At 46.8% G+C, this 27,238-nt stretch overlaps 1 protein-coding gene across 6 annotated transcripts; it reads right to left on the bottom strand.

Moving 5' to 3' along the window:
• Nucleotides 1-605: 605 nt before the first annotated feature.
• XPO5 (exportin 5) lies at nt 606-27,231 on the bottom strand. 6 transcript variants are annotated; one of them, XM_065755692.1, is made up of 33 exons: nt 27,067-27,231; nt 26,800-26,921; nt 26,259-26,331; nt 25,576-25,713; nt 25,090-25,272; nt 24,077-24,118; nt 23,167-23,193; nt 22,659-22,844; nt 21,917-21,993; nt 21,403-21,502; nt 20,147-20,230; nt 19,609-19,734; nt 19,339-19,429; nt 17,441-17,569; nt 16,695-16,810; nt 15,598-15,753; nt 15,142-15,183; nt 14,422-14,529; nt 12,955-13,154; nt 12,273-12,372; nt 11,791-11,972; nt 7,358-7,458; nt 6,728-6,824; nt 6,128-6,264; nt 5,727-5,824; nt 5,164-5,210; nt 4,675-4,769; nt 3,751-3,813; nt 3,240-3,322; nt 2,691-2,798; nt 2,372-2,509; nt 2,077-2,241; nt 606-1,863 (listed from the first exon to the last, which is right to left on the bottom strand). In XM_065755692.1, exons 1-33 carry the CDS (start codon nt 27,169-27,171, stop codon nt 1,720-1,722), a joined length of 3,663 nt encoding a protein of 1,220 aa, XP_065611764.1. In that variant the 5' UTR covers nt 27,172-27,231; the 3' UTR covers nt 606-1,719. The 6 variants fall into 6 exon arrangements, with proteins under 6 accessions (XP_065611764.1, XP_065611772.1, XP_065611793.1 ...); XM_065755700.1 differs by having other exon boundaries at nt 14,422-14,511; XM_065755721.1 differs by having other exon boundaries at nt 27,157-27,192.
• Between the last annotated feature and the right edge of the window lie 7 nt (nt 27,232-27,238).

Here is a 27,238-nt window from a genome sequence, read left to right as displayed (position 1 = left end):
AGAACAGAAACAGAGGGTGACCCTAAGTTGCCATTCTGGCTGCCATCACCAACCTGTCCCATTGTCCTGTGTTGTGAAACCAAGCAGCTGATTGACAGTACCTTTAAACACATTTTTTTCCCCTTACTTTTAATTTTATAAGCTAATCAGGACTGGTGCATCCCTTCCCTGGTAACATTACCGTTGGCTGTGCTTTCTTTCTGGCAGCTGGAACGAGGAGTGCTGAATACAAACGAAGTCATGACACCACGGGTATGAAACTGGAATAGCTTTACTGACATTCAGAGGTGTAACACAACCAGTTCAGAGACAGCTTCAGGTTTAAACATTCCTACAAAAAAAAGGTTCTAAAAACCATTTAAAAAAACCCCTTGTGTCTAGCATGAAGTCACAGAATGTTAAAAATATCACAACACAATAAATACACCCAGCCTTTGCTAGAGCCGGGAGCCATGTCAGCTCAGAGGTTAAAAATGTCTGAGGCCAGGAGGAAAGTGGAGGGTGCTGGTGGAACAGCAGGGGCAGGAGGGTGTGGAGAGTCCCAAGGCACACTCATTTTTGTTTTTGTGCATTCCTACCCCTTCCTACTCAAACTTTTCGGTCCAGCAGGATTTATTACTTGTTTTGTTCGACTTAATGGCAAAACTAGCATGGGACAGAACCTCACAGCTCCTCGGCCAACGTTAGCATATGCTGAGTGAACTATCTGTCATGTTAAGAAAAAACAGCTTCCCAAACCAGAGTGGTCTGATACAAGCCTCACGTCATCTGAAACCCCTGTAAACTGCAGTACAATCCCCACTTCTCCTGCCCCCACTACGCAGCTCTGGGAAGTACCAGGCTGGGTGAGAACACAGACTCCTGTCACCTCCACAGCAAGAGGGTGAGGAGGTGCCACTTCTTTTGCAGGTGCTTCAGATATTGGTCCAGATTCTGTGTACCCTGCACTGGCCGTCATCAGGGCATGATAGAAACAAAAAATGAAACCTGTCCTGCTCCCCCTTAAGGGTATTCAAGAAAGGCTGGCACAAAGTCACAGCCTTTCATTTGGCTATGGGTAAAGCAAGTTGTATGAGCATATATATACACACGTACGTATGTATATACATGTACGAGGTGTCTGCTTCCCACAGAGGAGCTGCACCTTAAAAAGAGCGATGTCAAGGAGATCCTAGAGCACTGCAAGGCTTCCTTGGCACACAGCCCTCAGCCCAGCAGCCTAGAGGGAAATGGATCCGTCAGAACACGAGTCCACTAGAGATAGGCATGACAGGAGTGCCCGATGGGTCCCCTGCAAAGCCTGGCTACTAGCACCCAGAGAAAGATAAAGGTAGCCCCTTTCCACATGCTGCACTACTCTTCTGCACTAATCCTAAACCCCAAAGGATGAAGATACGGAGTAGGAGTGACCCAAAGCTACAGGATGACCAGGTTTTACTTAACAGTCTATGGGCTCAGCTCCCACCTTGCAGAGAGACAAAGGTCGAAAGATGCTCATCCAGTGTAGGGGAGGGGAAGGAATAAGAGAAAGCTTAATGGACTGCATCAGATGCCACCACAGACCCCATCTCACTGTAGGGAGGAGGATGGGACGGGACCTGTAGGGGGCTTTATTGAGACAAATGCTCATAGAGGTGGTGACAAGGAGAATCTAATGTGCTTACTATGAGAAGAGATGAAATACCAAGTAGGGAGGGAGATGGCTGCAGCACCCCAGGCTCAGGGCTCAAAGAGCACAGTGAGATCCTCTCCGTCCTCGTTTGTCTCCAGCACATCTGTCTCCAGGGATGGCTTCACCTTTTTGAAGAGAGATGGGAGGTTCCGGATGTGAACCTCCTTGCGGAACTGCTCTCCGAGCGGCTTCTGCAGAGGACAGACAGGCATCAGGCATCACCACCCTCAAAGCCCCCAGTCAGCTCAGGGGTAGCATGCCTGCATCTCTGAGGTGAGGGGAATCTCAGGAAGCAACCAGCACACCTGCTAGGGGCCAGGGAGGCAGGCTGGCTGCCCAGATACTTCCACAGGGCACAGGGATTAGATGAAACAGGCTCGTTTTCCCCCCAGGACATCACCTACCCCAATGCAACCCGTTATGAGGCGTTTGAAATGGTCTTTCCGGCGCTTGTCCGCCACTTTCTGCAGTGTTGGGTTAAGAAGCTTTGAATCAAACTGTTCCAACGAGTCCCTCTGGATGTCTGGGATCTGCTCCATCACCACCTTCAGCTCAGCATAGCGAGGACGCTGCAAGGAGAAGCACAGTCAGTGTGGCTGCCCCTCCCTGGGGGCCGCTGGCTCCTCTGCCCGTGTGTAAGCAGACAAGGGATTTGTTTTCCACCCCCCCCCGCAAGCTGGCACGCCGACAGTTTCTCACCAAGGCCTCGTAGATCTGGAAAGCCAAATGGACGAGGGCTGCCATGCAGCCATCGTGCTGCCCGTGTATCTGTAAGCCCTTCAGCACACTGGTGAAAAACCAGGACACGGCGTCAGGCAGCAGATTGCCTGGAAGCACCTGGGGGAGAGGCACCGTCAGCACAGAAGCAGGATATGACACGACTGCCCTCCTACAGCACTTCAGCCTTCCCAAGGGAGAAGGTAACCCGGGGTGAAGCAGCCACGCTTCTCATTCTCACCACACTCAGTTTCCCCTCACAGTTCTGCCAGAATGAATCCCTTCTGCCTCCTGTACGTACCTGTTTGAGCAGCGGCCAGCACAGCTGTGTTGTGGTTCTTTGGCAGGACAAGGTGTCCTTCCAGGAGAGGGATGCATAGGCAGTGATCATCAGAGCAGTGCAAACATCCTGGGAAGGAGGAAGAAGAGTAAACCAGTCAGGAGACGTTTCCCACCTCTAGCATTTATAGCAAAAGGGAACCAAGAGGCAAACCAAGGACTCTACATCCTGTGTGCTGCTGCAGCTGGAGGTGCTGAAAAGCACCCAACAAGCACCACGAGGTGCAGCTGCTGTGTGGGGTTGTTGCATTTGAAGCCAGGAGCCCAGGACGGAGGCAAAGCCAGGGAGCGCTGAATGCCTCTGCCTCGCCTGCAGAACTGCTGACACACTGTAGCTGAATGTTATACTGGATTCCAAACCCTTCTGCAACAACTAACACAGCCCTCAGAAAACAAGCACGGTCTGAAAAGAAGTTACCCACACTGGGAACGCTGAAGCAGACTGTCTGCCCCAGAGACACAGGACAAAGAGTGCACAGAAAGGATGGTGGCAATGAAAGCAAGCTCTTACCTCCTGCTTCATCAGACACTTCCCAAGCTCCGTCAGCTCTGCGCTGGCAGGAGGAGTCACATCCGTGGCCATTGCTTCATCATCTGCACAGGAGAGAAAAGCAGCACTGTGAATGGGGCCTCCTGACACTGAGGAAGTCACTGCAGTATCTGAGCTGGGAACCCAGGAACAGCACACAGCCTCCAAGCAGACTGCACCCACTCATTGTGGGGCAGGAATTAGCATCTAACTAGCTCCCATCCAGCTCTCAGGAGTACTATGCACACCCTGCTCTTCAGCTCAGCCCTCTGCCCCACAAACCCTACAGCACATTCACCCTTAGGCTAGGCTGTTCTTATTTATTTTTTCCTGTGGTCTCCAGAAATATTGGGAAGGACTTGAGCAGAAGGCTGCACACAAAACCAGTACCCTTCAAAATCTCCATCCGCAGGCCAGCCTCCCCTCTGCACCAATGGGAAAGGTGTTCACATGCATCAAAGGGGTGGGAAGGCAAGGGTGGGCATTTACTCACCATCTCCATCCACAGCAACAGAAGAGTTATGCTCAGCACCTCTCTTAGCAACACAGCAAACGGCTGCAAAAACAATTGTTAATGAGGAATTGAGCAAAATGAGAGACAAGATGCTACCTCAGACCAATCAGAGATGATCCTGCATTCTCTAAAGGGCTCACAGCTGCTTCAATCTTCCCCCAGGTCTCCCCTGACCTTTCCTCTCACACAATATCTGAAGAATTTGAAAGCATGGCAATAAAAGCCAAATACTGTACTAAATAATAGGCCAAAACGACCCACTCAAAGAATCTTCCCACAATGGAACTTGCTGCATGGGGGCTGCTTCAAACTACTAAGAACTAGGAATGCATAAAATTATTAGAAGCCTAAAACTGGAGAACAGCAACGCTGTAAGACTGGTGAAGAGATACAAAGCTGAGGACCTGTAAACTCTATGTGGAGTTAATTTTCCCTGCCTCTCTGCTCAAAGCCACACTGGCAAAAATACAATAGTGGAAAAAAGGAAGGCGAAGAAAGGAGACGGCTTGTGGGGAAGAGATGCTTCTGTCAGTAAAAAAACCCACTCTATACTCATGTTGTCCACGACTTGATGTCATGTATCTGGTTCCAGGGCACAGAAAGGAAGAGCCCGCATTCCAAAAGACAACTGGATTCCTAGGGTTCCGTGCTTTCAGCACTGTCCCCATAACTGTTAGCAAAATAAAAAGGACAAAAACTCTTTCCTTCTGAAGGTTTTAAAGTGGCCTCTTACTAGGCTGAGGTAGGATTCTGACAGGTCTGTCTCACACATGGCTTCTAGTGATTACATTAATTGCTACTGGCCATTATAAGCTAAGTTCTACTGCAAGCTGGAAATCATGTAGTTCTTTTCCAGGGCAAACATCCCAAGTGTAGCAGTGGACCCAGCTTGCTTTCACTTACTGATGAGATCCATGACTTCTCGGGTCAGCAGCCTGACCAACTGCTCCTCAAGCATCTCCTGAGACTCAGGGTTGTCATCTGCAGCATCATCCTCACTGAAAAGGACAGGTTTTTGTGTGAGGGGAGACGGTGTAATTTTAAAGTATCCCCCCCTGCCCAAAGCACAAGGAGTCAGTCACCATCGGGGTACACAAAGGGACAGTGAGTGAGACCATGGACCAGCTAAGACCACCACTCTCAGCAAAGGGTGCAGCTGTGGCCAGGTTAGGATGGGCTAAGCAAATTTCCTCACTAACATCACCACGTAGCAAGTGCAAGAGCAAAACCAGAAAGCTGTAAGCTCAAGCCAGAGCTCCAGAAGCATCAGTATTTTCCAGCTCCCTACTGACAGGGCTCTTCTGTGTGCAAAGGGCCGAGTAAAAGACATAAATAAGCTCCATCCCACTCCCCATATCCCACAGTCAGTACTCACTGAAGGGTGAAGCTTACCAGAGCATGCTTCGCTGGTTGATCACTTCCCATTTCTGAGACAACCTCTGTTGAAGACCAAGACAAAAGGGAAGATTCAATACCTTCCTAAGAAGATTCCACACTGCAAAGAAACCCTAGCGCAGGCTCGCTTGGAAGCAGCCATTGCTGTCAACAGAAGTACAAGAGCCTTAAATACAGCCCCACTTGGAGAGGGATGAGAACTGCTACCAACAGCAGTGAACAACCACAAAGATGCTGTGGCTGTGCTGACTCTGGGAATCCGAGTGAGCTGCCAAGAAATGTGGGGACACAGGCAAAAGCTTCCCACCTCCAACTTCTGGCTGAAGTTTGAGGATCCGACAACCAACGGTCTGAGTTCACAGCAAGGGGTGCTGTGGAAAAGGCAGGGTTCAAAGCATCTGAAAATCTGCTCCACTAAACTGCATCAAAATGGCTCAGTACTGAGGCTCTGCCCTGGTGTGTGCTGACTTTGGAGAGGCACAGAGGCTGTCCCACGCTGCCTGCTGCTACAAGGAGTTTGGGCTGCCAAGAAGCGACTGTCAAACAATCCATTTTCTTACCATGTGCAGATAGGTAAAGAGTGGTCCCAGCATGGGGCAGACAAGGGTTTCGTAGTATTCTGGAGGGCAGGAGAGTACCATGGGCTTCACAAACACACCTGCACAGAGCAGTTAAGGAAGAGACGCAGCGCACACGGCCTGCTGCTACACTGCCCAAAGCAGCTCGTTCTGCTGGGAAGGTGAAGGGCCCACTCCCTCCCTCCCACTGCCAACAGCTCCTCACTGAACAGCACTTACAGGGCAGCGGGAGGAAACGGCAAGGACCTAGCCCGAGCACGAAGTGACAGCTTCTTCCTCTGACCGTTTTGTCCTGGCCATACTTTAAATAACATCAGGAAGCCACCAGGTTTTCAGTTGGCACACTCAAAGCCTGCCTGGCCAAGACAGTGACGGAAGGATACGGAGCATGGGGCGCAGTCTGTAATCAGGAATGTTGTTGAGGTTGATGAAAGCTGAGCTGATGAGCTGGGCAGCAAGACCTTCAACCGTGTAGAAATCCTGCTGCATGGATGGGCCTGCATTTCCCAGTATGTGGAAACTGCAATAAAGAACAGGTTAATTGCTGCAGTGCTAGAGAACAGATGCTCTGCACATGACCTGGAAAGGCTGCAAGAGCTCCTATCTTGAGATAAGAGGCTCCCATTGACTTAAACACTATCAATTTTAACATAGTATCTCTTTTTCCCTGAGCTATCTATCTGCAGAGGAAGGACCATTCAGGAGGCATTTAAGCAGTAAAACGCACTTCCAAGTGCTGATGTACGTTCACACATGATTGTGGAGGAGCTAAAAAGCAGATCCACGTTTTGGTGTGCTTCCTCCAGTGATTGTGCTCCCTGTGTATGGTAGGCTACAACCACCACTGCACCTTGTACTTGGCTATTAAAGAGTGCAGTGCCCATAGAAAGCACAAGTCTAGAACAAGTCAGCACCCAGCAACAGCCTGCTGCTCCAGCTGTGCAATGTTGGACTGCAGTGCTGGGGGCATCCAGTGCTCTTACCAGTTGTCGTAGAGGGTACAAAAGAAACCCTGCATCCTTTCTAAGACTGTTTTGTAAACGGGAGAGTCATAAAGCTCCAGTAGAGGCTGAGGGAGACCTGTGGGAAAGAATAAATGTCAGCAACGTTAATGAGAGCGCACAGTACACCCCTCAAGAGTACAGTTTCCAGAGTAATAGTTTATACTTTTATCCACAAGACCAATTTTTCCTGCTAGGTTGGAAAGACTTCTGTCTCCAATCTATTTTAAGGTTTCAGAAGTCTCTGTTTAGTAAGTGACAGGGCCATAATGCAGGACTTGGTTCCTACCCTTTGGGACAGCTTTCTGCACTCACTTCTGCCTGAGCACCACTCAAAGGCAGACAGTTACATCCATCCCAGACTCTGCAGCCTGAAGTGCCACACCGCACATACTCCTGCCCAGCAGGTAAGCACCTTGGTGGAATGTCCTTTATTTCACTCAGAAGAAATGGATTTGTTTGCCACAAGTTGTTCTTCATTTCAGCAGGTTCAAAGCAAAACCGAGCTGCAAACACTGTGAAAAAGCTGGCTCTCCAGCCCCTGTCAGCAGGCCACTACCTCAGATAATCCTACGCAAGCTGCCCACACGCTGTTAAAGAGAAGCTCCTTACCCAGGATGGCGTTCTTCTCTACCTCCAGCATGTCTAAGGCTTTTGCAAATGTTTCCCCCAGCTTAGCCACCATTTCTGGCATGTAGAGGTTGTTGTGAGTCCTGAAATAGAAGAGCACTCGGTTTATATTCATGTGGGTCGACCCCTTTTGCCCTTGACAGCGGGATCCTCTCCTTCAGCTTGTGAACAGCTCCTCTGAGGCAGACGATGAGGAAGGTGAGACCAAGCACGTGTGCATGGGATCCCCCTTCCCCACCTGCAAAAATACTGGGGAAGCTCACCCCACAGAGACATGGAGTGACTCCACCTCATGTCCCAGATCTCCTGGCTGCCCCTTCTACTTATTTCGGCCACCCCACCCCTTGCAAGCACCGACAGTAAGAACTCCCAGCAGTTCTCCAGCTGATGCTGGCAACAGCTTATTAGCTTGGCCAAAGGGATACGAATGCGTTTTAAAAACCAACAAGACACAGACTCTGTCATCTCGAGAGATCATCTGCACCTAAGTCCCCTGCAGAGGGAGGGGCTGTTTCAGCTCCAAACACACACACTGCCCCCCAGGGGTGGGTCACAGTCCCCAGAATGGCAGGCGGCATTGGAGGGGCTCTAGGGAGAACACTGGTGCAATGCAGGTGTTACTCGTGGCAGACACAGGTGCCCCCTGGACAATGCATCCAACTGGGAACAACTCCACGTCACCAGGAGGTGGCCACGGTCAGCTCTCCGAGAGGGACACCAATTCCGCCACAGGTGGCCGGTTCTTGCCATCCAGGCCAAAATGGGTCCCCTCTTAGCCAGGGCACTGACACTCAGAGCTGGACTTGGCAGGGGGTGTCTCTCTCACCTACCTCTCTCCTTTGAGACCTCAGACCTCCACTCTGGGTGTCGCCAGCTGCACACAGCACAAATCCTGCAGCCTCCTCCAAAACTGCAATGCCATTGTACCTGCTGCTAGAGGTGATCAAGGGCAACTCAGTATCTCCCCCTAGAGCAGCGTTTCCCAAAGCAGGGGGATACATGGGAATGGCTGGGGGAAGGGAGCACGGGTAGACCTCGGTATGTTCTCCAGAGTCTCAGCTTTCACTCATGTCTTAATGATTTTTTTATGTTTTCTGAAGGTCTCTTTTTGCAATCCTGGCAACCCCAATGCAGTGATCACTGCCTGAGTTAGCAGAGAGCCCGAGTTATTTCCAAAACAACAACTATCCCATTTTTCTCTGCAAGTACTTCATACTTCCCTGCTCACTGCACGTGAGGGAGGCAAGTATTTAAGTGTCATAAGGGTTACACAAATCACTTCTTAACCACTCATACTCTCATTCTGGGCTGGGTCTCAAACCATGCAACAGGCCTCAAAGGGGACAGAAGCTGGTTTTACATTTCCCAAGAGGGAGCAGCCCTGCTTCCAAAAGTTTGGACAATGCAGTTCCAGTGACTCAGAAACCACGCATTTCTGCTTGGGGCTGCCTGAATCCTAGCTGCTATAAACCACCTCTCCTCCTGTGTACCTCCTGCTGGCTCCATACTGATGTTGGCTTTGCCTCATCACCCTGAGCAAATGGGCAGCGGGGCAAAGCCAAGGACTGCAGCATTATGGGGTGCACCCTGGGGCCCCGCAGCTCTAACCCCAGCAGGAAGGTCAGATGGTCACATCCTGAAGCTGTGGTCACAGCCGTTTGTTCTTCGAATCCTTGAAGTATTTTGTCAAGTCCGGCAGCTGGGAAGGCAGATGGTCACTAACAAGCCAGTCTCCCTTCACATTTTAGCAAGGTCCCTTCGGTAACAGAAAAGGGCTGATCAGTCACTCCCACAGGAGTTAAAGCATTCAGTGACCTTTGTAGGTGAAGGTGTAGCCCTGAGGCACGATCCAGCTGAGACTCTCATCAGCATGCAGCACTCCTGGGCATCCCACACTCAGAAAAGCATGGAAAAACAAAACTCGAGATGTTTCTAATTTAAAGGATATCACAGGACTTCAGGTAATGTGTTTTCTGACATGGCCACAGCTCTGCTGGAAAGAGTGACTGATGCCTAAAGAGGTGAGCTTAAGAGGCCAAGAGATGAGTCGTTTGGAACAGACCATGCTTAAAGTCTTGACCTAGATCCTGAGCTGTCTACACTGAAAATGCTACAGAATCCCATGTCTATCCAACAGTTATTTCACCAGCACTGATGCCTGGATATTGTCAGCAACTCAGCAAGAGAAGTTCCACAAAAGTCTTTGTTTCTGCAAAGAATTAGCCATGCTTCTTCAGTCCATTTGTAAGACAACAACAAAAAAAGCCCACAACAACTTAAAACATGAGCAAATCCCAGCACAATGAAGGTGCTCTGCCAATCAGTTAATGTAACTGCCAAAGTACCTTCATCTAAAGACAAGACTGAATTTGTGATAAGAGACTGAGACTGTAATTTGGGTTTAAACCCAGGAGAGAACGATTTAAACCAGAACTGAGAAAGCAGTTAGATGAAATGTTGTACCACAGAGGGAAAGAGAGTATCAGTCAGAAAGCTGCAAGCAGTGATGAACAAAACAACTTCAAAATCATTCAGTAAGCGTAGCTACTGAGATGGCTACATGCTAAAAGAGGCTGGCAGGGAACACGCCGTGCTGCCCATGCCACTCAGCTACTTTATCTTCCTTGTTACCTGGACTCTCATTCAGCTCGCTTCTCTGTTCTCACCATCAAGCTACTCACCTTGGCCAAAACCCAACAGTTTAGCAACTTTCACTGCTTCCAACTGCAAACACAGCAGAAAAATGCCACACAATGTCCAGAAGTCAGCAGGACCAACTGCTCTGCCTGCAGAATGCCCTTTTTTGCATACTGGTGCCTGACACAGAGTTCAGTTCAGCTGCTCAGGCCTATCTGTCTAAGCTACCAAGTGTTCAAAAAACTCTGGAAAGGTTTGCAGAGGAGAAGTCTGTAAAACACAGATGCATTATGTCTAAAAACAGCAAGGAAGCCTCCTCCTTTACAGTGACAGGGAAGCACCTGAAGGGAACACAGCTTATATATTTTCCTGGAGATGGTGAACAAGCAGGTGCAATTTCCATCTTTTTCCAGGTAGAGCAATGCAAATCCAACTTGACACCAGCTTCCTAAGCTTGTTGCAACAGAGATGCCAAGTGTTTTTAGAAATGTATGACTTCCAGCAAGAACAGCAACTGTACAGGCAATACAGCTTCAACTGTCTGTTGAAGCCTGTTCAGATCTTGGGCACTGATGCAGTTGATTTCCCATAGTATGTCCCACGCTCTAGAAGAAGCACAAGGCTACCACTGCTCAGGGTGGTACTCAACCTACTCTACTCAACCTGCCTCAAAAGCTCACCCTTCAGATCTTCAGCCTTCCATGGCAAAACACAAACCCATCTCAAGCAAAGCTCCTCTGGACCACAACCACGACAAGATGATTCAGCCCTGCCCATGGGCCAAAGTACCACTCACTGAGCTACAAGGAGCTTTGAGATGAGAAGTGCTGCTAGAGATGGGCCAATACGGCACGTCCCTGTCCCACCAGTCCAGCATGTTGCTTCTCATTGGAAGCAGCAGTCTTGAGCTCATTAGTGACTTCCAAACTGATCTGGATTGACAGAGCATGAGTAATAGGCCCCCCTCCTCACAGATCTGGGAGCAGAAATATCAGTGTATCTGAAAAGGCTTTTTTTTTTTTTTCAACATCTCCTGCCAATGACAGACCTCAAGTTTTCAGGTAAGCAACATGTGGTGTTATCTAACAAGACAGCTCAAGAAGCATTATGCCAGACACTGTCAGCAGTTACTCTGAGACAAATTCCTAACTTATAAATGAGGGAACCACGTTACTCTGGATTGTACTTTTCTGCCTCATCTTTCTGCCTCCTCTGACTGCCCTAGATGTATAAAACACCAATGGTGTGCAGAGAGTAACTGCAAGGCAGCAACAGCTTGAGAGTATGCACTGATCACTGGTTTCAATAGCAGGCAGTGCTTTAGGAAGCTGACATTCATGTTCAGCAAAACCAGCTTGATTTAACTCTGAATAGAGAACAACGCAAAAAGGATGTGATGAGAGCTGGGACTGCCCTGGTGGTGACTGGAGAGGTGGCCTGGCAGGGGCTGAGGGCAGAGGAGAGATGTTAGTCAAGAAATGATTAACTGTGTGGCAGATTTATAGCAGTAAAGGTGGGGGAGGCAACCCCAGCCCAAGCTCCCATTGGCTTTGATGGACTCTTGTAGGTCAAGCCAATGAATGTTCAGAAGGCTCCAGTTACCCCAGTGCCATTCCCCACCATGAACAGTCAGGAACAGTACTTGGGCACCTGCACCAGCCTGCATTCCCACTGGCTTCACTGAGGGAACATGCTCTGAGCACATCATCTGTTTAGCACGGTTTAGATTTCAGAGATTCTTAAGTCAACATAAATGATTTGAAGTCAACTTGACCCACCTTATAAGAGCAAGTAAGTTGTCAAAGAGCTTCAGGACTTGCTCAGTGCAGGGATTGCGGTAGATTGGACTTCCACTAGGCAAGTACCCAACCAGGAACCCTCCAGCTTTTGCCTCTTCCATCGCTGCAGGCCAACGAGCTCGTTTCACAACTCCCAGAATAGTGTACACACAAAAGCTTATCTGCAGCAAGAGATGTGAACAGAGCATATTCAGCCAGAGCACTGTCTGAATAAACGTGTTTTCAGAGAAACCCATCATCATCTTATCTCAAAAGCAATACTCTGCATTACTATGTGAAGCATTAGGTAACCACACAGTGCTTCTATAACTGAAGATGACTTAGCAGGCTTCACTTGCCATTTTAACTGACTTCTGAGAAATGAACACAGTGACAGGACCAATCTTTGCTGGTTTCTTTGCAAGGAAATACAGCAAGTCCTCTCTCTCAATGGATTATGCCTTTCCTGGCATGATACTTACTCTAGAGCGGTTCAGGCCACTAGGATCTTCCACAACTGGATCAGCAATTTTGTTGTCTGCACCCACATAGGAGATAAAGGCTTCAGGATCCGAGAGAACTCTAGCAGTAGAAGACAGCACAGGGCATTATTGTTTGTACCACGCTACTCTGAACAGAGCTTTACACTGGCCAATAAAGAACAAATATAAAACAGGCCAGAGAGTTTAGCACTCCACACTGTACTTGAGAACATGAGAAGCAGCAGTGATGTGGACACTCTCCAAATAGATGATTTGCAATTCCCAGCTCTCTTAGGCGAAGGGAACATAAGACCTTTGAACCCTTTATGAAGACAGCATTGCTGGGTAAACTCTTGTACACACCCAGCTGCCCAGGGCAGCTTCCTAGCTTCATCTGGATATAAGGAAAGATGATCCACTTCTCACTTTCTACACTTTGAGCGTGCTGGGAAGCGTCCTATCATTTTAAACTACTCTTACCTAGCAAGATTCAACAAACAGCATTTAGACTCAGCTGACAATTTCTGGATGTCAGGAGAGCTATCAGCACACAGTGACTGCCCCAGAGCACAGAAGGTATCTCAGCATCCCACCACCCTCTTTTGGTATGTACACTCTTTACTGGGACACCCCAATACCTCTGGAATACCTCCAACTCAGAGCTCTGAATAGTGACTCATACCTCTGCATCTCTGCGGAGAGCCATAAGCCAGCAACAGGGGCCATGAGCTCCTCCAGGAAAGCTTTCTGCCGCTCATAGTCCTTGAACTGGTTGCTGATGAGGACGAGGGCCTCCATAAGGGCACACTTCTCCATCTGTGTCAGAAGCAGCTCATTGGAGAGCAGCTGCTTCACGTGGTTGTACAACATCTCGAAGTTGGGCTAGAAAACACATCCAATCGGGAAAGTCACGCATTTGGTGTGGAGGAAGAAAACTGGGGAAGGCAGGGATGAAAACTCTGGGGTGTACCATGCTATTTACAACAGCTGGAGCAGCATGCCTAAATTAGCTTTTCTCTACAGAGCCAACTCTTTTTCTCAGCCCCTAGTTTTTCTGAATGTTCAGTCTACAAGAACATCTCTAATTCCCTGCCCCTCTGTCATCATCCTGCAACCAATTTACTTTATTCTCCAGATTGAAATACACAGAGGACATCTCTCTCTTCAAGGCAGTCATTTCCCTTGCAGCAGGGACACACCTCAAAATAGTTGGAGACCTTTTACTTACACAAAGAAGTTATCCTGGCTATCAAGTACCAGACTCTTCTATCTCTTTGCTCACAATTAGGCCAGCAATGATTAATACGTTTATCACTATATCCACAGGAATGGCTGAGTTTGATCTCTATCCACCTAGTTCCAACCATTTCTCTCTCTAACTTTGCAGCAAAGCCACCAACATGCTTTGGGGGCAGCTCTGGGCCCTCAGCTCTTCCCAGCTGACTGTTTGGCTTGCCATGGATAAGAAGGTGCTGTAGTTCCCTGCAGTGCAAGGGTCAGCAGAGAGGGAAAAAGATAAAACCTCCTGGCTCTTGATAGCTGCTGCAGACTAGAACTCCTAAACTACTTTAATCAGCATCCTCAAAAATGAGGTTTAAACAAATGGCAATTCCCTCTGCTGCTCCCATAACCCTGAAGCCAACAAACACAAAACTGCTGAAGAAAGGAGTGTGTGCCAGCTATTTACTTCAGCAAAACCAAACATAACTCAAAAATACTCAGACTTACTCCAAGGTAAATAACTGATGTCTGTATTTTCTAGTATCCTCAAGCTAATCCTCTCGCTCCTTCATTATTTAAGGTAATAGAAGAAAGTCTGAAGATGAGTCTGATAATGTCTTCAGCTAAAGAATCAACTGAGACTACCACAAGTGATAAAGCAGAAATTCAGCGAACACTTTGCACAAATGCACCCAGTGCTGCTTGCCTCCTCCTCACCATCATCTCCTTTCAATTTATCACTTAACTATTCAGTTTTTCAGGCAGAAAATTATAGGGATCATGGTAGGGCAGGATGCAGGGAACAAAATGCTGCCATTTCTGCAGTAGGATTGTTTCCTTGAAGGAAAACAGAGGCTGTTCCCAAGGGAACTGAAGGTCCCACAAAATCCAGCTGAAATTGAGGCAGGATGGAGTTGAATTTACATACCAGGACAAGCTGAGGGTAATCCCGACACATCTTTATGATTGAGGAGCATGCATGTCTTCTCACATTTTTCACTGCTCGAGTTCTAGGAGCCTGGACAGACACAACAAACTTCAATGCAACAAAACGAAAGTTCAGAAAAATGCAGGGTATCTTCAAGAAACAAATGCATCACGTACAATTTTCTGCAGTGTTGAGTACACATGAAAAAACAGTCCCTGACATTTCCACACACACCCCAACCACACGACAACTAATTTGCTCTGAAGTTATAGCCAACCCAAAAAGCTCATGTCCAGACAAGCTGCACTCCAGGAAGAGGATGCTGCGGGTCTTACTGACTTCATCAAGATTGCAAGCATTCCCCCTAGGTAACTGGCAGATTTACAGGCACTGCTCATAGCCATGTGTACTAGCCACTGAAGGCTACCCACAGCTAACAAATACATTTCACTGTCAAAAGGAGCAGCGTAGATTTGAGGACTCAGTGCACTGGCCTTAGACCACACCTGTAGCCTTCTAAGTTTGCAAATCAAAGCTTGTAAGGCTATGTCAACCAACTGTATCGTGATCATTTATGTCTGAACTCCACAGCCCCTTCCAGAAGCAGGTCTATAGCTGAGAAGCTTACTATAGTGGAGTCTTCAACTCAGCATTCACTTAAATAAAATACAATCTGATCCAACTGTTACAGCACATAAGTAGAGAATAATTCAGACGTACCTTACTTTCTTCTACAACTTCAAAAGTAACTGAAGCAAACAGCTGTAAGAAAAGGAAGGAAAAATCCTAAAGCCCGTGTCATTTGTGAATATCTAGCAGCTGTGGGTGTTTTGAGCTCAAGGAAGAGGTCATGTGACTTTGAAGCAATTTCATTAAGTCAATAAAGAACCTCTGACAAAACAGAGAGACTAATCATCATCACAGAGAAACCTTGAAATAAAACGTGGTGTTTACTGCCCACAATGTACACTTCATGTTGAGATTTAAGTCTAGAACTGCAAAATACTTGTTGTTCGACACCATTTCTCCCTGAACAAGATTCAATCTGTTTTACCATTTTTAACACAAAAGACTCCCTGGCAGGAACATCAAGAGGTTTAAATTACTCCAAATTAGTAAAATGGCCACAGCTCCTTAAAAACCTACCTGATTTTAGCACTGTCTGCAAGTACCTACCTTGGAAAGTACTTGTGGTAGGTATTCTGGTCGGTAAGTGACAAATGGGAACAGAGCAGAGACATTGGTGAGCACACAGGACAGGATGAGGGGATCCTTTGTTTCAAAATTAAGGACAAGCTGCAGTAGGTCTATGCCATCATTCACTGGGATTTCCTACAGGGGCAGAGATGGGGAAGAAGGAGAGAAAAAGAAGAGGAAACACTCAGTGCTTTAGCCTGTTGCACACACCACAGAACTCCTTAGAGCGAGGCTGAGTTGCTGGTGCTGTGATATCAGGCCTCTCAGCTGAAGGCAGCTGTTCTCAAAAGCAGAAAAGAAAGCAATGCAAACCTGAGTTTACCTGCACGCTATGTGCACTTGTTGAGGGAAGGTGGATAGCAAACACTGGCATTGCTGATAGAGCAATCTTGAAATGCTGATCCAAAAACCCCAGGATTGCCTGTATCTCTGGGAAAGGCTATTTTCCCCTCTCTAACTCCCAGTTTTTCTCTTAGCTGTTCAACAGATTCCACGCTTAACAACTGCATCAACCCATGCAAATATATTATGGTGATTACAATGCTAAACTAAAGTGCAGACTAACAATACAAATCAAACCAGGCTACAGGAGACTAAGAGAAAAAAATGCTTTTCTTCTGATTTGCCTAAGAATAAAATGCAGAAATTTCATCTGACCTTCTGATCTCCCACTACCTGAGCATGTGTTCATCTCACTCAGATAAAAGTACAGAAAATGAAAGAAATGGGTCAAGCTTGAAGACGCTTTAAACTAATAAACTTAGAACGTTTTTGCTTAAGCACTCCTCTGCTCTTCTAACAAGGAACTGTGTCAAAGCATGTCATCTGCAGTGACTTCTCAAGGCATACCAACCAGAACCAAAAAAATATCAGACACAGTGAGTAAATATGAGATCAGTCCCACCTAAAGAAGGATGAGTACTTGTGAGAAGCACTCAACAAACCACCTGTCTTTTTTGCATGGAGGTAAAAAAAAAAGAGTTTTTAAGGACAATATGGCTGATGAAAAAAAAAAACCCATTTATATCAACCCAGAACAAGGTGGGAGAGCAGGCAAAAGCATGTGGCTCACATACATCTTTATCCAGGGTCCGGAACATCTGGCTGATGACGCTCTCTGAGAAGAAAGTCATGGCATCCCACTGCACAAAGGATGGAGAGAAGATGGAGCAGAGACCTTCTCCTGTCTTCGCTGAAAGGAAGAGAACACTGGAGCTCTCATCACGCTCCTCTCCTCACGCACAACACTGGGCTTACAAGCTCCCACCATGCATCATTTTAGCACTCCCAAGTAGTTCTGTCACGGAGCTGTCCCTGCAGATGTCTAGCAGGGACACACTGCAAGCAACTAAGGTACTCCAGTGTGATTTGCTTCATCAGGAAACCTAAGACACAGGTCTCACTGTGACTCTGTAGAATACAAGGTGGCCTTCCTTTGTGGGAGGAATCAAGGTGACTGACAGAGGGATTTGCCAGCCAAGCAGAACTGCCCTGGACAAAAATAGCACTATGCAGATGACAAGGCCCAAATAATTGCAAAATTATATCAGAGGGAAAAATGTTGTGCAGAGGGGGAGCTTTCTTGCTCACCAGGAGCTCTACAGAAGCTATTTCAGAAGCAGACTGCAAAGAATAATTTTTTGTTTTGCTTTTGTTTTGAACTTGCAAAGACCTTGAAAACCTGAAAATCTACTGCAGTCTCTTGACTCCCCTTCAAAAATATACAACCAAATTAAGAAAAGGCAGAGTAGTTCCTTCTCGGGTTGAATTAAAATCCCTCCCCCCCCCCAGTTTTTTTTTTTTTCTTTCCCCAAAATCTTACAGTTCATGGGTCCAGTATCAACAGGAGCTGTGAGCTGGTACTTCAGCCATTCCCCGGCCATTTGGAAGCCAGTCCGAGGGTCCAGACGACAAGCCATCCTCATCACCTCTCCTTGCTGGGCTCGGAAAGCTGCAGTGAAAGATGGTATACCTTGTAACAAGCTGATGCTACAAATGCTCCCTCCCCAAAGCTCACCTGCAGCTTTGCAGACCTGGGAACATTTTTTGTCTGTTGCTCTGTCAACAGCTGTGTAGTAATCTCGGATAAACAGTGAATAAACTAACTTCAACAGGACAAACATTTTTTTGGAAGAGATATAAATGACTACAGAGTGATGGATCAACAGAAAAATTCAATTGAAGTGCAATACAAATCATGAAAATTATGTTAAACTCAGACTTAGCACAATCAAGTCTCCTCTTTTCACTAACAAATATTCCTCAGACTGTATATTTTCTACTTGCAAAACATTATGAGACACACGGATATTAAACCAGCATTAAACCAGCATTAGATAACCATCACTTCCATTGGCTAAACACACTTGCTCCAAATTATTCAACTTACCCCAGCTCAGCAACAGGTTCTAAAAGCTGCTAAGCTAATGCTAACTCAAAAATATAACAACCCACCCCCAAAAGAGAAAGTCTTGCTTTCATTTTCAAAGGTAGCAGCAAAAGGAAAACCAAGACAGGTATTTAATTTGTTCCAAACCATTCCAGGACAAGATCACACAGAGAAACAAAAGAAACAGCTCTACTGACCACAGACTCAGCTTGTATTGTTTAAAAGAGATGTTTGTCCAAATAGTTCTATTTTAGGTTTCTTACCAGTTTTCTCAGGTATGTTAAAAACTTTTAAGACCATTTAACCCCTTGAAGCTATCACAATTTCTGTGTCTGTGCATCTAGCCTTTTGGTTTACACCCAACCAAATTTATTGCAGTCAAGTAAAACAAATAATCTAATGAACAGTACAAAAATGCAACACTCAGTCTTCAAACATGAAGGTAAAAGTTAAGAATTTAAGTAAGAATCAAACTATACCAACCAGAGACAGCCAAACTCATTTAGAGGGAGTAAAAGAAAGCAAATATGAAATAATTAAAATCCAGGCTCTCCCTCTGCTGGTTTAAGACTACGCTTAAGATCAGCTATTCTATAAACTCAATCCTTATGACCACTACTGAACCAAAACCTTCATAGAAGAGCCAGGACAGATTTTCTCTCTGGAGTGGCACAGACAGTCTTTGGTAAGCTCCCTTCCTCTCCTAACGTGAACAGGACTCCAGGCCATTTGTTCTCCTCATCTAGGTCACCACAAAGCCTATCTCCTCTGACACTAAGTAGCAAACTTCTAGGCCTCTCACCTAGCCAGTAAGTGAAATCATTGGAAAATATGTTTGTAAAACAATAAAATGAAATGCCTGAATGTATAGGAATTGCTGAGTCACAGCCTGAACCACTGAACAAGCACCTGAAGGAAAGATGTGGTCAGCCCTGGGAGCACAGGTGAAGGCAATTCACCTGTGAGACCAGAAGGCGTGGAGCTCTTAGACCTCACTTAAGGGCTGACTGCCACTAAGGAAGGATCTCTTGTTGGAGATCCCTCTTTTTTGGAGTTCCTTCCCTGCAAACCTAGATCTCCATAGATGGGTGAGCATTCATTTTCCCTCTTTTTTAACATCTCCTTGTTCATGCTGGTCTCTTTGCTTTTACCACCTTTATACTGAGCTTCCATGGGAAAATCCCAAACTAATTCATCTCCAAGTGTCCTATTTCAGTCTAGAACATTTGGAAGCTGACAAGTCAACATGGTAGCCTCCAAAGGCAGCCAGCAACTGAAAATAAGAGGACAGGCACGTACAATAGCATCCACAAGGGGTGAGGGCAACTTACAGTTGAAGAAGGCATTAAAATCCTCATCACTGTCAAAATCAAAACGGGAGTATTCACAACTGGGGCTGTCTGTTTTAGAGGGAAAGCCCACCTAAGGATAGAGTAGACGAGGTCAGGGAGGAAGAGCAGTTGATCATCACAGCTAACACCAGTGTCAAGGAGATGAATGTCTCTGGCACTCCCAGTAGAAATATATTTTCTCCCTCTTAAGTCACAGGCCATGTTCACTTAATTGCTTTTCACACTGATCTGCACAGAGTTCCCACGTACCTTCACGAGGTTGGTCATAGATGCACGAAGATACTTGGGGATCATAGCCAGCAACAAGGGGTCACGAGACAGAACCTCGTGCCGAAACAGGGCTCCCCATGTAATCTGGGTGGAAGATCGCAGAAACTGGATGGGGAAAAGAAAGGAATGGAGAAGGATTTCAGTACTGCCATCTGCACTGCTAACATTCCAGTTGTGATGAGTAGGGAAGAAGAAACTACACTGCCTGTTTATGAGAGGGCAAGGTACCCTGCATGCTCAATCCAAACGTTCAAACAGCCAAAAATCTCTTTAAATAAATGCTAGGGTCAGTTGCAAATACTGTAGATTCTCTACTCAGCCCTTTTCTGTCAGATACCATTCCTACTGGGGTAATAAAGGAGGAGATATCACTCAGAATTCCACTTCTTCAGCTGAAATGGAAATAGGAAAGGAATAGCTGGCAGATGAAGTTCTGCTGTCTTCTGTACGTTAGTTTAATTATGCATTCACACATTCTTACACAGACCTACAGTACAAGACTCAGACCACTACACACCTGGCTGGGGTGAGTTGTGAAGGCTAAAAATGAGTCAAGGTATTTTCCAAAGTTGGTGGGTGTTTCCACTTCAGAATCTGAGCCCTGTTAGGAAGACAAACAATTTTACACAGGATACTAACCACATGTCACTCTGGGCTCAGAAGTGGTGTGGATAAAGCAGGAGTATCAGCTTTGCTCCTACCCAGCAGCACCTAAGCAGGATAACTTTTAACCACAGACTGCAAATTTCACACAAAACACACCCAAAAGATTTCACTCCCATTCCTCCAACTGGCTCCTGTGTTGAAGACGTCAACATCTCATACCAGTAACTTTCTGCGAAGTTTGTCAGGACAAGGAAATTTCACTCAATGCCATAAATCAAGGTTCTGCTGCTCCTCACTGAGGTAACACACACCCAAGTACCCTGAAGATCCCCACTCTGGAGCTGTACAGCAAAGTACAAGCGATCAGTGTGAGAGGATTCAAATATATGCCTCATTACTTCCCAACAGACTAACATCCCACACTGAAAGTAATAACTCACTGTTTGCTGCCCATTCTTGCTAGGGATAAATCCTCATTTTATTTTTTTTAAATAATCCTCCTCTGAGAATTTTCTCAGCTCTATCACCTTCACACAGGCTGGACACCTCAGCCCCTTCACAAGCAGCAGCTCTCAGCAAGCCTGCCTTCCTTGCTGTGGAAGCACTGTGCTGAATGGAGGGAGCAGAAATTCAGAAGTCAGTATTGTATCCAAAATACTGGTGTGCATTTTCATCCTGACACTGGCACAGAATATTACAAAGATGAACAGTGGGAACAAAAAATATGCTTTTTTTTTTCCTTAAGCTTTAGAGAATCTAGGTAGAAGAACAAACGGGTGTACACTAAGTTACTTTCAGTGGTGAAATTTAAACAGCTCCTAACATGAGCGATTTCCTCAAGTAGTTTTTCTGTAGTAGCAGAAAGAAAGAAATGTAACCAACTTTCAGTAAAACTTAAGCATTTTGAAAATTTTGAGATGATTCTTGTTGACAGAGGAAACTTGAAATCATACAAGCTCCCTTCATCCTACATTCCTATGACTCAGCAGCACGCAGTTATCCCATCTGCAGGCACAGTAATTTCTGTCTTTTCCAAACCTGTGGAGGGAACCTTAAGGCTAACAAATGTGCAGAGAACCCTGGTTCCAGGTCAAATCAGATTTGTCGTGTCCTCAGCCCTGGAAACGGTCCTTGCTAGAGCTGCTGCTGGTATTAGTAGAGACTTACTAGCAATGCACACAGCTGGCTGCCCAGTGCACACAAAACTTGGCAAAGTCTCTTCAAGAAAACATAGTGCTTCTCCACCAGGCCCTCTCCATCTGCTGTCCTGGGAAAGAGAAGAATGGAAAAAAGTGTCACAGTTACTCATACTGTAGTAACAGGCACACTGCCAACTACATTGTAGAAAAGAGAACACTAGAACAATTACATTCTATAGAGGTGGGATTTTCTTTACTATTACCATAAAAAAGCATTGCTTTATTGTCAACATCTAACATTCCCTTTCTTTCTGAGTCCCCTCGATCCTGATTTTAGGCTGGAAGAAAAACCTTGGGGAATCTGAAGTACTGATCCTATTTTGCCCTTCAATTACAGGATCTGAAAAAACAGCAGTTTTACAGGATGTTTTTGTCTTTCTTTTTAAATGATGGTTTTGTCGTCTCCTAACCCAGCAAATCACAATTAAAAAGCCATTAGTATGCAGTGCTGTGTGAAACAATCACAGCAGGATGGTACTCACTGGGCAGCAGAGAGAATGTAGTGCATGGCAACATCTCCAAACAAGACCATCAGAGGTTTCCGATCCTCCAGCTTCCCCTATGCATAAAGTAAACCAAATGCTTAGATTAGAGCACAACTTCTTATTCCCATCTGCAAATGAGGTTGGAAGATGCTCAGTTGTTCTTTCATCTGGAGAGGTGCTTGCAATCCACAAATGGATTTCATTAAAAACTGTTACCGAAGAAAAAAAAAAAGGGGTACCCTTGATTCCAACAGTTCTCCCTCCCCAGCAACCCCACCACAGAAACTATAAAATGAAGATTTGATACTCTGACATTAACTCTTCTTCACAGCAGACTGGCAGCTGATAAACACTCAGCCTTGACACTTAGCTGCTTATGAACATATGGGTCAAATCACCTGTTTAGATCCTGCTGTCATTGATCTGAGCTTCTAGATGACACAGCTAGGTGACAGTATTTCCCACTTCTCAGTTGCAGAAAATGAAAAAACAAAAGTTAATGGGGATCTCCAACGCTGAGAGGAAAGCACAGAAGCTGGAGCATTCCAACAACTGCTGTAAGCGTTGTGCTGGCATGACATTTGCTACAAGTGTCACTGATAGAAAGCAGTCAAATTTTAATTTAATCTCCTTCAATAAAAGGGCAAAGATATCATTGTTCAGTCCAAATAATTATATAGGATATATATATAGGAGGAAAACAAAGAGGAGTCAGTGGAGCTGAGGAGGAAGAACTCACTTTCCTGCTGACAGCAATTAGAAGACACTCTGCTGCTCCTATTTGGAGCTCAGGCTCATTCAGAAGCAGACACAACATCTCCAAGAGCTTGCAGTTGTCTGCTGTGATGTGGCTCAGGGCCACCCAGTCAATGTAGCCAGCCAGGGTGTTGAGTGCTGCTATCCCCACACGGCAGTTTGCCTGGGCCTGCGAACAGAGGCAAGAGGTCAGAGCCAAGGAGAAACACCAATTCCTACATAAAACTGTCCACTCTCTGAAAAAAACAGTATCAGGAACTGTCCTAAGAAAGTGAGGAGGCAGCAAAAGGGTCCAAGTCCCCACACAGAGGCTGTCAGCTAAGATTTTGGCTTTTCTACACTTGGTTCACCTCTCACTTCTCAGTAATTTCTATAATGGGTGAACAAACCCATCTATAGGTAACACATTTGAAGCCTGGGAGAAGCCTGTTTCTAAACAATCTTGGTTTTAACGATGACTAGTGCACTAAATCCTGCACAGCTCCACTCACCTTTGGCTGCTGAGCCAGATCAGTTTTCTGAAAAAGAAAACAAGAGATGGTAAGTGAACAGCTACAACACACACACAATTCCCAGTCACTGCTGGATGGGCTTGTTCTCAAGAATGCAGCCAGAAGCAGCTTCATGGAACAGCTCCCTAATGAACGAGGCTGCTAGTCTCCTCTCACATTGCTACAGGCATCACAACCACTTCCACAGCCTGCTGGCAGGTAATACAACAGGACTTTCCATAGCAAGTTAGGCTACAGTTTACTTCTCATCCAAAAGATGACACTCCAGTCAGCAGGCACCAGGGAGACACGAGGGACAAGAAGAAAAGGCATTTCAGTGCTTCCTGGAAGCTTCTGGGGAAGAAGCTTTGGACCTTTCTGAGTATCTTACATCCAAGAGATAGCCTCTGAGTGACACTGGTGGCTTTTGTCTACTGAGATTAATTTGTGAAAAGGATGAGTAATTTCTCAGTCAGAATGGGAGCTGGAAACAGAGCTGGGGCAAGAGCTTACAGCCTGACTCACAGTCCCAAGCACTTAACAGTGGCAACACGCTGCTTGCATCACCTTAATACCTAAGTAATGCAAATGCAGTTCGATTTTCTCAGACAGACAAGTTTTATTTACTTCTCAGATGCAAAGGCAGCCTAAGAATTTCTTTTGGCTGCAATGTTTGGGTTTGGAAACTGCCCACCAACACATTCCATGCGTGTACTTTATGTAAACCTGGTTGTGTCCCAGATGTTTAACAACTGAGCTATTAGCGCAGAGCTGCAGATTTAAAAGCACTGCTGACGATGCTCTTGAGAAAGTGTCTGTCATGTCCCCCAGCTTCAGTGTGCAGTTAGGTAACTGAACACCCAACCCTCAGAGTTTACCCTGGGCACAAACATCCCAAAGATCTGCTAACCTGTGGAGTGGTGAGGGCTTCTTGTTCCTGGGGTGCTCCAACCTTGCCAATCAGAAAGATTCCACCGTTAGCAGAAGCAGCCACACTTCAGAACCTTAAGCACTGCAATTCAAACCTTACCTGGAAATGCATTTCAACCGAACTAAAAAACATACCAGGGTTTCCCACCCACCAGAACAAACTGCACAGAAAACACTCTTGCTGTACAGGAGGGTTTGTTCAGCACATCCATGTGTCAGAACAGAGGTCAGGCAGGACATGTTCTTTGGCAAAAGTAACTCTGGATTCCAATTCACAGGAGAAAAATAACAACGGGAAAGTACAAGACGTACGTCTAAGCAACCCATTTCTAGGCTGTTTTCTGAACTCGCTTCACTCTCTCAAATTCACTTCCCTCACAGAAGAACAGACTGGTATAACACTTGCCTTCACTGTCCATCCTAACCGACCTGTATGTCTCTATATGAGAACTCAGGAAAAAATTTAAACAAAAACTAAGAGTAAAACTAAGAATACTCCTAGCCACATCTTGGCAGAAAAGCATCTCCTGACCTGAACTCCAGAAAAAATGGGCCTGAGAGGCCCAGATGCGTTGCTGAGCCACCAGGAACTCATGCATTTCAGCGCATCAACACAATCACAACTGCGGCAAACAACAGCAGACATGCGCCGAGGACAACACCTCTTTAACACTGTGGTAAACTACCCCAAATCTATCCGTTCTTGCCACAATTCCTTTGGCTAAGCTGTTCGCCCTGAGCATCAGCCAGCTGCACAATCCAACACTCACAAGGTACACGTGCCATTTGCACTGCAAATCCAAACAACGCAAACCCTGTCAGCCCTGCGTGCTCTAATCAGCACAGCCTTCCTTGGGCACAGCAGACCCCTGCTTCACACCTACAGCAGCAGCTTTCACAGCGTCTGCATTGTTTCCCAAGACTTGCGGAGTTGCATCCCAGTTCCTACATGTTTCCAGGTACCGAGTGAACCCAATGAGAGGACACGCTTACCATGCGCCTGTACTTGTTGACGTTCTGCTGCAGGGTAGTCAGTAGGAAGCTGAAGATCTTCTCCATATTCTGGGTGAGGGTTTGCTGGATATCTCGCCGCCGCTGGGTAGGCAGGGTTTGGAAAGTCACCACATCCTCTGCCAAGCGTAGGAGGATGAACATCACCAGTTCTGTCTGAGTTTCCTGATGTCCCCAAACAAAACACATTCCGTGAGCACAGTTGAAACATTAAAATGCCCAGAAGCAAGCTCAGAGATGCAGAAAGAAAACACTGCATGAAGATGTAAGTCACAGTTTTGGAAGAAAGGAGTTCTCTCTCTCCCAAAATTCCCTCCTGGAACAACTGAATCTTACAGGCACTCCTCAAATCTGTCATCAGCATGCCTCCCCTGACCCCGAGGTTTCCTGAGGCTTTCCTCACAGTGATGGAAGACTAAAACCCTCTCTGGAAGCAATTGGAAGAGGAGAGACAAGTGTGGCTCATACCCCTTGCTTGGAGAGAGTATCCAGCTCCTTCAGCATATCAGGCCAGTGCTGAGGCCACTCACGCTTGATCATCTCCACCACAATGCGAGACAGAACATCTTTAATGTGACTTTCCTCCTCTAGAATGCTCTGAGTTCCCTATCAGAGAAGAGGGGCAGAGTTATACCAATAGGTAAACATTAGACACTTGTAATTGAATCAAAATTGCAAAGCAGTTGCAAATATTCTATACAGAGAACAAATTAAAAACCGTATTGGGAAAATCTACATCCCAGTTAACTTGGGTGGCACCATTACTTTCCCTGGCATCCACAGTTGGCAAAATCCAAAAGGAGCTTCCTCAAAGGGAAGTCACTCAGTCATGACAGCAACCAGAATTGTAATGTGAATGTGACTAAGGTAATGGCTTTAGCACCCCTGCAAAGGATAGAACAGCTCTGTTTACTAAACTTCTTTCTAAGAAATCAGAAGGAGCATGTACATGCCTCACAAGATCCTGCCATGTGAGAGGACATGGCTAGCACAAACGCTGGAACAATCAGGGATGCAAAACAAGAGAATAACAAACTCCAGACTTGAATCAAGGTCCTTGGTGCTGGACAACAGGCATCTTTACTCCTGTTTCCCCCAGTTTTCTATCTCCAAGTGAAAGAACCACGCTTCAAAGACCAGAAGGCACTTACACTGGATATGAGACCCATGACATTGTTCTTTAGGTAAACCTTCTCCAGCCGAGGCATGTTGTTCCAGCGATATCTGATTGGAAGAGTTAAAAACAGAAGAGATGAAAAGAAAAAGGGCATTGAGTGAAAGTATTTAGAGATCTCCACCTTGTCTCTCATTGAACCGCTGCCTCTTTACCTAAACTAGAGAGAATGAGGCCCTACAGCCCACTGTTCCCGCCACGCCACTGCCCAAACAGACACAACACAGCTGCTGCCAGCATCCCTGGGATCAACACAACCGAGTAGCAGCAGCACAGCACAAAGCATCAGGGCTGCAGGGGCAACAGGGAGGGCCCTCAGCACTGAGCTGACACAAAGCCTCTTTGTTACCCACGGATAACCCCGGATAGCGCCCGTTTATGTCTCAGAACGAGGTGAGCTCACAGCCCGCCCTCTCCTTCACCCCACGAGGGCCGCAGAGGGCTCAGGCCGAGGCCGGCCTCGAGCAGCAGCAGCAGCAGCAGCAGCAGCAGCAGCAGCAGCAACAGCACGGCCGTACTTGACCACATGCTCCAGGATCTGCAGGCCGAAGTGCCGGACGATGGCCGTCTGCGTCTTCTCAGCCAGCTTCAGCCCGCAGGGCACGCAGATCGGACACTTCTCCTTGAACTCCTCGCAGAACTGCCGGGACACACACACACACACACGGCCATCAGGGTCTGAGTGCCCCCAGGCCGCGCCGCCTCCCCCATCCCCTGGGTCCCTCCCGTCCCCCGCGGCCCGGCCCCGAGGGCACCCGCGTGGCCGGAGCGCCGCGCCCGCGTACCTTGAGAGCCTCGAGGCGGTAGCGCTGCGTGGAGGCCGGGTCCATGATCACCGTCACGGCCTTCACCAACTGCTCGCACAAGCTGCTCACCTGCTCGGCGGACATGGCGGCGGCGGCAGGCCCGCGCCACCGGGCACCGGCGGCCGTGAGGGGACGGCGCTGAGGGGGGGGC

This window comes from Cyrtonyx montezumae, unplaced genomic scaffold (assembly GCF_038088225.1).
Source record: "Cyrtonyx montezumae isolate F1298 unplaced genomic scaffold, pur_monq_1.0 scaffold_0, whole genome shotgun sequence".
NCBI classification, from domain to species: Eukaryota; Metazoa; Chordata; class Aves; order Galliformes; family Odontophoridae; genus Cyrtonyx; species Cyrtonyx montezumae.
The sequence above is the reverse complement of the archived record's forward strand: the minus strand, read 5'-3'. Positions and strand labels throughout refer to the sequence as shown.

Bases quoted from the DNA above. Each gene is read 5' to 3' on its own strand.
- XPO5 (XM_065755692.1), bottom strand. From the start codon at position 27,171: ATGTCCGCCGAGCAGGTGAGCAGCTTGTGCGAGCAGTTGGTGAAGGCC. The intron at 15,184-15,597 runs GTAGGTACTTGC...CTTTTCTTACAG, and splicing joins TACCACAAGTACTTTCCAAG to CTGTTTGCTTCAGTTACTTT. The intron at 12,373-12,954 runs GTATGAGTCACT...TTCTACTGCTAG, and splicing joins CTCTCCGCAGAGATGCAGAG to AGTTCTCTCGGATCCTGAAG.